Genomic DNA, 12,521 nt, shown 5'->3' with positions numbered 1-12,521 from the left:
CAAAGAAACTGTGGGCACTTAAAATGGATGGATGGATGGATGGATGGATGGATGGATGGATGGATGGATGGATGGATGGAGAGAGACAGGCAGACAGACAGACAGATATAGATAGATACTATTTCTCATGTTATCACCTTAGTATAAAAATGGGCAAAATAAGATCAATAAGGGAAAGATAGAAACATTCATTGGAAAGGTGGAAGAAAAAAAACCAAAACTAAACTAAAACTCTTCCAACATTGATACAGGAAAGAGAGAGGTCTACAACAAATGCTGAAGGTCGCTTGACCAGTGTTTGGAGGATATGGTGCCAAACCGTAGATGGCCACAAGCAAAAGTGATGAAAGAGCAAGACTTCTTTGATGACCTCAGCAATCCTTAAGTTTGTAATGGTGATGGGTGGTTTGTCCAGATTTTTTTAAGGTCTTATATAGCAAAAATGACACCTTGAATCTGCTTAGTAGCTCCTTGGCAGCCAATATTGCAGTTGCTTCAGTTATGCAAATAGCTGGATGTCCCACTCAACACCTTGACCGCTGCATTATGCAACAGCTGAAGCTCATGGACCAAGTCCAAGGAAAGTACCTTCATTTAAAATACTGATTTACTGACATAACCTCTGACGAAATCAAGATTCTATGGTAATATTCTACCTCCTCCTGTTGGGATGAGGAGAAAGTCATCTTGTGTATTTTCCATGTACTCTGTTAGGTCAACTTCATGTTTGGAGGCTTTGCTATGTAGCAAGACCAGAAATTCTAACATTCAGAGATATATGGGGCCATTTCCCCCCACACACACCCCGCCCGCTTTGCTCCTAACCAACAAACTTGCCAATATTGTTTCTATCGAAAGGCATAGTATGCGTAAAGCCATTTAAAGCTCAAAGGTAGCAGCGACTATTATAATAATAATAAACCTTTATTGTCAAAGTACAACATGTGTACATTGAGATTAGCTGAGCCTCCCCCTGTGCTCTCTCCCCCCAACACACAGTGACAACAAACCCTCCATAAGTACACCACACACCGGCCTCCCAAGTCAACTCTGCATAAGATTATATCCCATTCAAAAGCCTAACAGCCCACGGATAAAAGCTATTTTTCAGCCTGTTGGTACGGCTGGCTATATTCCTATATCTCCTACCGGATGGTAGGAGAGTAAAGAGATACCGTCCAGGGTGTGAGTCATCCCTGAGAATCTTCCTCACTCTTCCAAGGCAACGAGCCCTGGCGAGGTCATCCAGTGGTGTCAGGGAACAGCCCACAATGTCTTGTGCTGTGCTCACTACCCTCTGTAATACTTTCCTATCCGCGGCTGTCAGACCGGCATACCAAACCACAATACCATATGAGAGGACGCTCTCTATGGTAGACCAGTAAAAGAGGGTCATTAGCTGTTGTTCTACCCTGTTCTTCCGCAAGATCCTAAGAAAGTGAAGCCTCTGTTGGGCCTTTCTAGCCACCTGGGTTGTGTTAACTTTCCAGGTCAGATCTTCACAGAGGTAGACTCCCAGAAATTTAAAGGAGGGAACTCTCTCTACACAGTCCTCCCCGATGTAAAGTGGGGCAGGTTCCTCTTTTTTTCTCCGGAAGTCTAACACCATCTCTTTCGTCTTGCTGATGTTTAGGTGCAAGTTGTTGTTACTACACCATATGGATAGTTTTTGTACCTCCGCCCTATATGCTGTCTCATCCCCACCTGTAATAAGACCCACCACAGTTGTATCATCTGCGAACTTGATTATCACAGTGGATGGGTCAGATGATACACAATCATAAGTGTATAAAGAGTACAGGTAGGGGCTAAGCACACAGCCCTGTGGCGTGCCGGTGCAAAGCTTCAGGGGGCTTGACAAAGCAGACCCGACCCTCACTGTTTGTACCCGATCCCTAAGAAAGTCTTGAATCCAATCGCAGATAGCGGGGGATATGACTCAAATATTTTCAGTCCAAAACACAATCCATTGGTCATGCTTCTTGGGAGTTTATTTATTATTTATTTTATTTGTTAAATTTATTTGCTGCCTATCTCACCGTAACGGCTACTCTAGGCAGCTTACAGTAATAAAAAGGAAGAACAAGGAAAGGTGTGCAAACAGAACAGAAGTAAAATAATAGAACAATAAAATGAGCAATGACAAAGGGACCCAACAAGAATAAATACACCAATAAGATAAAAGAACAAGAGAGTTGGAAGGGACCTTGGAGGTCATCTAGTCCAACCCCCTGCTCAAGCAGGTGACCCTATACCATTTCAGGCAAATGGTTGCCCAATCTCTTCTTAAAAACCTCCCGTGTTGGAGCCCCCACAACTTCTGGAGGACAGCTGTTCCACTGATTGATGGGTGGAGAGCAGAAACCAAGGAGATGGAGTCTGCCAGCCATCTACCAGCCATCTCCAGGATGGAACTCCCCCATTTTGATCCCATTTCAGGAATTCTGGGGTTTTGCAGTTCCAGCAACTGGGTTTGGGAGAGACTTGACTTTTGGAGTGCCAAGTTTATTTAGGACAAATTTCCACGCTTCATCATGGGCTCTACGAGTCACAGGTAAACTTGTAAAAAAAAAAGGAAAGGAAAACTTTGTAAGGCAGAACATTTAGGATTAAGGGAAGAGGGGGGGAAAGAATTGTGTGTTTAAGAAAACCTGAGCGATGTTGATTCTGGTGTCGTGGAGTTTGTATATTGTGGGGAAACGATGTCCTCTTACTTGGGGTTTATTTTCTATCCGTGAGTTTCCACCCTTCCATTAGTGTGGTGACTGTGTGGTCCATTTCCTCCCTGTGCGTATGAGCCAAGTCTTCTGTGGTGCTGCTTCTGTGGTGCTGGTGCTGCTGCTTCACCTCCCCCAACCCCCCCACCCCTCCCCCACCCCCACCCCCGCCTTGGTGTCAAGACAGGGCCTCCGTCCCAAAGGCTTTGCTTTCTGTCTCAACACTTTTTCTCTCCCCCTTTTTTTCTCTCCCTCTCTTTCTCCCCATCCCTCCTCCAATGCTCCTTCTTACTGCCCCTCTCTCTCTCTCTCGCCTTTTCCTCTTCTGTAAATTTCTGTAAGGTAAGCAAACTTTTTGTTGAGTTCTGGCCTTTGATATGATCACTATCAATTGGTGGTGACTAGACTTAATGTTGGGACTGAGGGGATTATAAGACTGGGATTCAGAAGCAGAGGGAGTCCTTTTCCTTCTGCATACGCTGCTCCATCTGATGTCAGTATCACAGTAGATCCAATAATAGATTGTAACTTGGTTTCTTTTACTGCACACTAGACATTTGACTGGCCCAGATACAACACAAAAGTCATCAACTTTTCAATCCCTAGAGCAGGGGTGTCAAACTCAATTTGATTGAGGGCCACATCAGCATGACGGTTGCCCTCAGGGGGCCGGGTGGGTGTGGCCAGGGTGGGCGTGGCCTACTGGGTGGGCATGGCTAGAGTGCGTATGGCCTACTGGGTGGGCGTGGCCAGCTCTACATCATTGGCATCAAGGGTGCCTATGGGGTCCTGGGCAGGAGTGGGACAGATCTGAGGGTCTCTGGCAGAAGGAGGGTCTCTGGGCCAGGGTCAAGGCAGTGGGGGCCGTTCCCTCACTGTTTCCAGGATGGCTTCGCAGGCCGCATGAAACCACTTTGCAGGCCGGATCCGGCCCCCGGGCATTGTGTTTGACATGTCTGCCCTAGAGGATTCCCATGGCTTTGTCGATTCCCTGAAGTTCTCTTGACCACATCCCAACAAAGGACAACCAAGTTTCTATTCACTTTAGTCTTAATCCCTACCACACTTGCTCTCATCACTCTTCTTAACCCCACTCTCAGCCTTACCATGCATTTCATTTCAGTTCAGCTTTTTTTTTGCCATATCACTCTTGGGTCTCTCCTCAGCCAAATAATAGCAACAAAAACAATTACAAAAAACAAAAACCGATCATGCAATGGCCAAGAAATCCATATTCTCCGAATGCTAAACTCCAACCTTACACAAGAAGCCAGTGCTGTAATCATTTAATTTTTTGAAGATTATTAATATCTCATGAGATGTAGGTGGAAATGAAATGATTCTATACCACCTTTTACATGGAAATCCCAGTTACAGAGAAAAAAAGACCGGTGCTAGGTTGGACGTAATAAGGTCACAATTTTAACACACGGGAAAACAATGCAGCTTGCTTAATGGACTGTAATAGAGTGGCTTCAATAAAGAAGCAGATGTGACTTGTTTAGAAATCAGAATATGAGCTCCATCCTTGCTTCAAAGATTAAAAATTGTTGCTAGGAGCAGAATTGTATAGCTTGGTTGGTGAGAGTCAGCTTGGGTTACAGCTCATGTTTTAAGAATTTGGAAATTCTCAGTGCAAAAGGAGAGAGCCTGTTTGTGTAGTGGTTAAGGCACCAGGCTACCAACTGGGAGATTGGGAGTTCTAGTCCTACATGAGACTGATTTGGGGCCAGACTTAGGAAGGAGGCAAAGGCAAACCACTCCCAAACATTTTGTCAAGAAAACTGCAAGGACTAATCCCAGTCATCAGGAATCAACATTGACTTGTAGGCATCTTCCCACCCCCCAAATGCTGTGCTTAGCCAAATTTAGTTGGTCACAAAAAACTAAGTGGGGTTGGACCTAACTACTACATGGATGGGGAACTACTGGGAGATGCTAGGATCGTGGGGCTAGATTACATGATGATGATGATGATGACAGTAGTATCATCTTAGAAGAAGACAGATTGTTGCCAAGATAGTTATAGGGGCATCTCCAAGACTCAAGGTTGTCTTGAAGATTTACCTAGTATAAGAAAGACTGATACTCCTTGTTTCAAATAGAAGAGAACCTGTATGCAATTCTGTTGAAAACATCTAGCATTTTCATTCCAAATGTCAGCATCTCTAAAATGAGTTGGTACTTAGGATGAGTCTTGGAGCTATTAGCACAAAAGAATTGATATTCAAGAAGCTGTCCCCGTTCTTCTGCAAGTTTGGCTAAAGAGGAGAAGGAATGCTTGGAGAATTTCTCCTGAGAAGGATCCTGTCCCACTTTATTCAGACGACTGCTTTGTTAAACAGAACACTGCTCTACAGAGATGCTCTCCTTTTGTGGCTGGGCACAATGTGTGCCCAAGCCAAGCCAATGGCAGTTTGAGAAACAACAGTGACTAAAGTGCCATTGAGCAAAGCTTCCACTGTTTTGTATTACTGCAGACCCCTTACTGACCTCCCTGTTTTGGGGGGAGTTGGCCCATTTGTGAAACTTATTCATCTATAGGTCTACTTCTGGCTTGGAGACATTGGGACTTTGCCCATGCTCACTGGGCTTTGGGACTTAGCCATTGTTCTCAACTCGCCTTTTAGCAGTTGGATGGGGAAACAGCATCAGTGCTGCTGGTGTGAGGGTGGTGTGTTTTTTGGGGGGGAGGGGGGGAAGGCTATTTAGACAGTGCTTTCTCAGGATACCGAGAGAGTTGCCACTAAAATCTCTTTTTTCCTCCCTGCGCAGCAGCTAAAAGTTTACTGAACAAGAAAGTGGATGGCGTGAAGGTAAATATCTCTCTGGGCTATAGTGGGACATTCCATGAAAGAGAAAAGCCAGGGAAAGAGATTCCAGCTTGTGCTGTATTAACAGGAGAGATTGTTCTGCTCTGTGTCCGTGATCGTTTTCAGAAACTCAATTAGCAAAACGGCTAAAGGGTAGAAATTAAAGTACTCTTCTATTCGCCACAAGTTAAGATCCTCTGAATGGCGGTGAAAGGAGAGACCAATCGCTTCCAAAGCACTAGCTGTACATCATTGCTAGGTAAATTATGAAGTGATGCATGCTTTATGAGTTTAAATCCTTGACACAGATTATCTGAATGAAAAGTTCTTTGTGTTCATTCATTCATTGACGAAAATGTGTATGTTTGATACAGCCTCAGACGAACAGCACCAAAAGCAGCACCGGAGTTACCAGCCCAAAAGGGACCCTTCCGCCCGCCGCACTGGTACAGTTTTTCTTCTATTTTCCTTATGTTTTTACACAAAAAAATGATTTCCCAGTGGTTTTGCTGCTGTAGTTGCTCCTTAATGCTTGCTGATACAACTGTACATGATTTAAGATGACTTCAACTCTACGTTCTGCCTCTAACTTGTTTGTTACTGTTCTGGATCCCTGAATTCTTTTGTGCTGTCCTTACACACACACACACACACACACACACACATATATATATATATATGTGTGTGTGTGTATATATATATATATATACATATATATATATATATATATATATATATATATATATATATATATATATATATATATATATATATATATATATATATATATATATATATATATATATATATATATATATATATATATATATATATATATATATATATTCTGAGGTTTTCGCGGGTGTTTGTATGTGGATCTTTGGTCATTCGGGTTTTTCCCCACGTAGAATTAAAGGTGTAGGATTCCGTCGAAACGTTGCTCCTACACCTTTAATTCTACGCGGGGAAAAACCCGAATGACCAAAGATCCATATATATATATATATATATATGTCATATGTTAACTATTAGATTACCTTGCTAGGCCCCAAACATGGGGCAAATCTTTGTTTCCTATGACACATATGACACATATCTCTCCCCTTGCAGAAAGCTAACAAAGCGAGAGAGAACCTGTGGTTCAAGAGTTAAAAACACTGCCTAACGTGCAATCAGCCCAGGTTCGAATCTCAGAAGGGTATGACTGACTGATGAAGACTAATGAGTCAGAAATGCATCTCAGCCTCCCTTAATTCTTTGTTAGTAATTTACACACACACAACTGAGTAAGATGACAAATTTCTCTATAGTCAATTTATGTAGTTTATATTAGGAAAGATTCCAGAGAATAAACTTAATAAGACCCTGGAAGGTTTTTTTTTCCCCAGCATAGAAACACCCTAAATAATAATATATGTTGGGACAGGCTTGTCCAGGGGTAGGCAACCTTGGCTCTTTTTTATGACTGGCTCAGGAATTCTGGGAGTTAAAGTCCACAAGTCATAGAAGAGCCAAGGTTGCCTACCCCTGGGCTGGCCAGTTTTTTCAGTGTGGCAGGAACTACAGATCCCTTCTGTGATCAGGAGGAACAAATATTTGCCTTGCAAAGAAACAGGGTTGAAAACTGCCTTTGATTGAGCAAAATGGACTGGGTTTTTTTTCCCCCAGCTCAATTCTCCAGTTGTCTATTAAGCGAGAATTTGGCTTTGTTGAAGGCAAGGAGGCCAACCCTTCAAAGATTTCAATAGCTAGAGCCCTTTGTGGCATATTAAATATTACAGAATGGCTGGTGATGAATGCGTCAATTCAGAATTTGCCAGTGGGGGCAAGAAACACAGGGCTGGTTAGATCTTGAAAAGAGATGTGGAGCCTACGTGTGTGTGTGTGTATGGGGGGGTTGCCTTTATTTGCTCCCGCATCCCCTCCCCGGCTGATACTCCTGCCCATCGTTCCAACCTCTTCAGATGGGAATTGACTTTCATCTGCAACCCTCAAACATAGTTTTTTGTTTAGTTCCTCTCAGCGGTAGTCAAGACGCTTTGCTTTTATTGCTAGTTCTGAATAGCCTCTTAAATGGGGAGTGCTGGTGCCCGTGTCAGTAGGTAATTCGTGAGTACAGAAACCTGCCTTTTTATGAACTCATTCTTCAACGTCCCCAACCCCTCGCATAAAAACAACTATTGAACTGCACCAAGCTTGCACAGTGAGGACTCTAGCCTTTAAGTCCAATCACACGAGCCATTATAGTCATTCCTATTCTACCCGGAATGTTTATCAGGTTTGCACAAACTGGATTGTAGCTGTTAGCCGTAGAAAGAGATGTTCTTGCTTTCACAGTTATCTAAAAATGACTGAACTAGGATCCGTTTCTTTAGATTTTTGGTTCAGCACTTCCCTTTCGTAGCTGTTGTTTTTCTAAGACACAAGGCAGCACAAATGTATTTTAATTACTCTCCACATTGCCAGTGAGTTTAGGATCAAGCCTACTTTGAAAATATCTTATCACCAAAGCAGAAACCAAGGAAGTTGTTTTAACAGCCCAGGTTAATTGTTTATCTAACTGAGATGGGACAACCATTTGTCTGAAATGGTTTAGGCTTTCCTGCTTGGGCAGGGAGTTGGACTAGAAGTCCTCCAAGGCCCCTTTCAAATCTGTTACTCTGTTAACTTCGTGTTGGGTTCAGCAGCAGCCTTCTCCAATCTGATCTCCTTCAAGTGCACTGGGTCTACAATATCCTTGGAGCCCAGCCTGCCTGAAATGCATCAACTTGGAGAAGACAGCTGAACAGTGATTGACAGGATGTTTCAAAGGTTCCCAGCAAAGAAGATTCTTTTTCATCTCCAGCTACCTGCTCATTTAACTGGAAATACCAAAGGCTGAATTTGGAAGATCCTGCACCAAAGCATGCATTATTTACTATTTAGTTATTTCAAAGCTTGATTAATGTGTACATATTTCTTCTCTTTCCCCATTCACACAACACCTTGGTCATATAGCACCAGGCCATATATTGACCACACATTCACTGTTACTAAAGTAGGTAGAGATATATGTGTGGATAATTCTTAGACCACATCAAATACATTACAAACAGATTTTCTGAGACTTTCTCAGCTTTGAAATGGTTCTTATTCTCCCAAGCTCTCCTCTCTTAAATCACCTGGTAGAAAGATGATATTTTAACGGTCGTGTAAAAAAAAAAAGAGAGAGAGACCCATCTCTCATTCTTACATGTTAGCTAGTCCTGCCAAATTCACTTTATCAGCCTGCCTACACCAAGCCATAAAAGTCTTGTCCATATCCATGCAAACTGAACACATGAGTTTAGTGCCCTAGAATTACCTGTTTCCAGGTAAGTACATCTTAAAAGTGTCAGAAAAGCACTGAAGATTTGTCAAACAAATGTATGTTATGGAAGGTAAGTTCTCAGCTACCAAAACCTTTGCCCAGGAATTATATTGGATGGACTTTTCATACCCCATACCTCTTGCTAAGCCCTCTGTTGTGTACCAAGAACCTGTGGGTAAGAGATCTAAACTCCGGGATCATCACGGAATGCAGCCATGGCATGGGATAGAGATCGGTTCTTAACTTAAAAATTCAGAGCATAGCAGAAAGCTGAGAAATGTGGTCAGAGGACCTTCTGCTCTTGTTTTGCTTCTTTTTTCCCCTTCTTCCTTCCTCCGTGGAACCTGCGTTGAGATGTTAACCACCCAGGTAGGAGGTTTGGTTGCTGCTCCCAACGACCAGTGGGTTGTGGTTTTTTTTTTTTGGTTGTTCTCTGGCCACGCTCCTTATTGCGAACGGATTGAACATAGATACCGCCGCTTGCCCTCTCCATTTCCAAGTGGGGTCACTGCAATCTTCTCATGGGGTTCGAATATGATTTTTTGGTTTCATTCATGGAAAATCCAGTTTTGATTCTTCTCTTCCTGATTTATTCTGCCACTTTTTTTGTTTGTTAATCATTTGCCTTTTGCTGAACTAATTGCCTTTTGCTTTTTTCCCTTCCATTTTGTTCCCCTCCCCTGCTCTTATGTGGGTCTTGGTCTTTTCCCCCCCCTCCTTTTCCCTTTTTTTTCCATATTTTTTACCATCATTTTCTGCTCCATCTCCTCTTCCAATTATTGCCTCTCTATTTTTTTTTATTTCTTCCTGTTCTTCTTTGTTCTGTTCTTCTTTGGTTCATCTTTCCTTCCTCTGTAGGAACCTCAAACCACCGTTATCCATAACCCAGTGGACAGCATTAAGGTACTGCTGCCTGTCTTTCCTTCTCCTGAGTTTTGCCCTTTTTGTTATCTTGGATAAAAATTGACTTTTTTTTCCCTGCTCCTTGCATTGCTGTGTAATTTCACCTCTGGGGACAGACCGTAGGCTCAGATTGTGCATTTTCCCTATGCCTGAGACCTTGCAAACTAGACTTTAATCCACTGGCCTATAATTAAAGGTGGGGTTGCCCTTTGAGGTGTGATAGAAAGTTACAACTGCAGCACTGTTTTTGAAAGGTCTGGCCTTCTTGAAGAAACACAAATTTTGGACTTTCCACTAAATGGGGAGGAAGGTGAAGGGTTCCAGGTCTTTTAGACTTACAAAGAGGCTGATGAAGGTGGTCCAGACCAAACAGATGGAATTGAGGGGAAGAAGTTCATAGTCACTTGTCACCTGGAACTAGCTCTTCTGGAGGATGGGATTGTCCTTCAAACCTGTTTCCTCCTGTTCTGGTCCTAGATGTGTTGAGACCTGCTAGTTTGAGTTACTGCAGTCTCCACACAGGTTGAGAACCCCAGATGGGGAAGGTTGCCTCCAGATGGGGAAGAACTCCAGATGGGGGAGGCAACTTTCCCCATCTGGGGTTCTCAGTCTGTGTGGAGACTCCAATCTTCCCAGAAGTATCAACTGAGCGTTTTTGCGCTGGGGGATAGGATGGGGAAGAAAGCCTCAACTCTGACCCCAGAGCTCCTTCATGCTCAAGTGAAAGAACGCAGCGAGGCAGACCAAAGAGAGACAACCCAAGAGGCTGGACGGTCTGAGGACCAGCATAATTGCACCATGTCACAATCATTCATTATCAGTCTCGGCCTTCACTTCTACCCAGACCTGCATTTTTTTAACCCATTCTTTGCTGCAGGGGCTTTAATTTTTTATCATGTTTACGCTACCCCTTCAAGCCCATTCACTCAGTGCATCCGACATAGCCTTAAGAAGAGAACCAGTTGGATTTTTATTTTTTTTGTGGGTTGGCCAATTTGCTTTTTGTTTTTAAAAGGTTAAATCTCATAGAGGCTGGTCAAGGAAACTGTATTAGTATCCCCGTTTATTTATCTTTTCTTCTAGACAGAATATTTCCTGGTTTAGATGAATTTTAAGAAAAAAAGGATAATGTTTTTCTAATTATACAACTTATTTGTTGTTGTTTTTTTAGAGGAAGTAAAATTGTAAGTCTGGGGACTGGTACCCATATATCAAATTGTATTGGGATAAGGAATCTGGGGTGATTATGTTGAATGTGGGGTTTTGATTTTCTTCCAACTGAGCAATAAATGGAGGCTACTAAAGTCTTCTGTTCATATTAACAATTATTTCTAGAATATATTCTTTTCTGCTGCAAATGTTTGGGGAGGAAAATCTTCTCATATTAGAAACGTAGCTTTTTTCGTCCTGAGGGGGAGCAACCATTTTCTTTGAGGTGTCACAGAAAACTGAACTGTTTTAAAATATTATCATAATGTTAAACCTACTCTGTTTTTGACAAATGAGATAGGTGGTTTGTGTTAAAAAAAACAACAACTTGTGAGGATATCAGATTTGCTGCTTTTATTGCATTTGCTTCCCCCAGAAAACTGCAGGGACTCCTGGCAATCTCCAAGAATTAGACACAATTGAACAGAAGGGGGGAATTATTAATTAATTAATATTAATTAATATGATGCACATTTTTATCAAAGTTAAAAAACTAATCATTCTGTTTGGAATTTGGAATTTTTAAATTAATTGTAATAGTACAAGAAGAATAAGATTCTATGTTATGCAGACCCCTTAATCAAACCAATGGCATTTATTTCCAACTAAACCTTACTTTTAGGAACAGTAGTAATAGCTATCCCCAGACCAGCTCCACACCTCAAAGGATATCATGCTGTAAATCAATGTTTCTCAACCTCCGCAACTTTAGCGTAGCTGGCTGGGAAGTTTTGGGTGTTGTAATCCACACACCTTAAAAGTTGCTGAAGCTGAGAAACACTGCTATAGATCACTCAGTCTGACAAATCTTAATTCTAGAATAACATTCTTTGATGAGAAATAAGAACATTCTCGTAGTTATGAGTCGGGCCATAATTCTGCAAACAAGAGTAAGTTTATGTCACGACAGATACTCCAGTAGCAAATAGGGTCTGACACAGCTGGACATAATTATCTCAAGTCTAAGTTCACCCATACGTAGAAGCAAATGGCAGTTGTGCATTTTTTCCCCTTGTGGTTTACAGTTGATCCACACTGCAACATTAAAAATGGGACTTACAGATCAATTCTGCACGAGAAGTCTCCATCAATCTTACTAGCGATCTGATTTGAGTTCTTTCTTTCTTAAGAAGCAAGAAAAACAAAGCCAACCGCAATTCTGTTTTTTAAGTTGGTAAAACTAGGGTGAACCATCTCCCTAGTTTTCTTGGGGCAGATACTTCTATATTGATTAATATGGCTCTTTATTGTCATATGAAAAAAAGAGAGTTTTGAGTATCTCACAGTTTCTTTTCTGATTGATCCAGAGTCTTTGGCCTCAAATTGTGCATCTTCACCCTCTCCTCAAGCATCCCGTTTCTGGCGAGAGCCTCTAACCTTCTGCTTTCTTTTTCTCCTCCACCTCTGTGTGTCTCCACAGGAATCATCCGACAGCACAAATACCACCATAGAGGATGAGGACACAAAAGGTAACGGAGTTAAGGAGTTGGCCCAGAGGTCAAAGGCTTGACATCTGTAGAGTTAGTTATT

At 42.2% G+C, this 12,521-nt stretch overlaps 1 protein-coding gene across 4 annotated transcripts in view; it reads left to right on the top strand.

The window, feature by feature from the left end:
• Positions 1 to 12,521, top strand: part of CAMK2B (calcium/calmodulin dependent protein kinase II beta) — a 173,546-nt gene that overhangs the window by 134,052 nt on the left and 26,973 nt on the right. For 3 of the 4 annotated variants that reach the window (XM_081333755.1, XM_081333753.1, XM_081333756.1), the window contains 3 exons: positions 5,493 to 5,533; positions 5,905 to 5,976; positions 12,412 to 12,460. In XM_081333755.1, coding sequence (XP_081189881.1) covers positions 5,493 to 5,533; positions 5,905 to 5,976; positions 12,412 to 12,460 — 162 coding nt within the window. The remainder of the gene's footprint in view (positions 1 to 5,492; positions 5,534 to 5,904; positions 5,977 to 12,411; positions 12,461 to 12,521) is intronic. The other variant, XM_081333754.1, reaches the window with a different exon arrangement.

Source organism: Vipera berus (genome assembly GCF_964194415.1).
Source record: "Vipera berus genome assembly, chromosome: 8".
NCBI lineage: Eukaryota > Metazoa > Chordata > Lepidosauria > Squamata > Viperidae > Vipera > Vipera berus.
The sequence above is the reverse complement of the archived record's forward strand: the minus strand, read 5'-3'. Positions and strand labels throughout refer to the sequence as shown.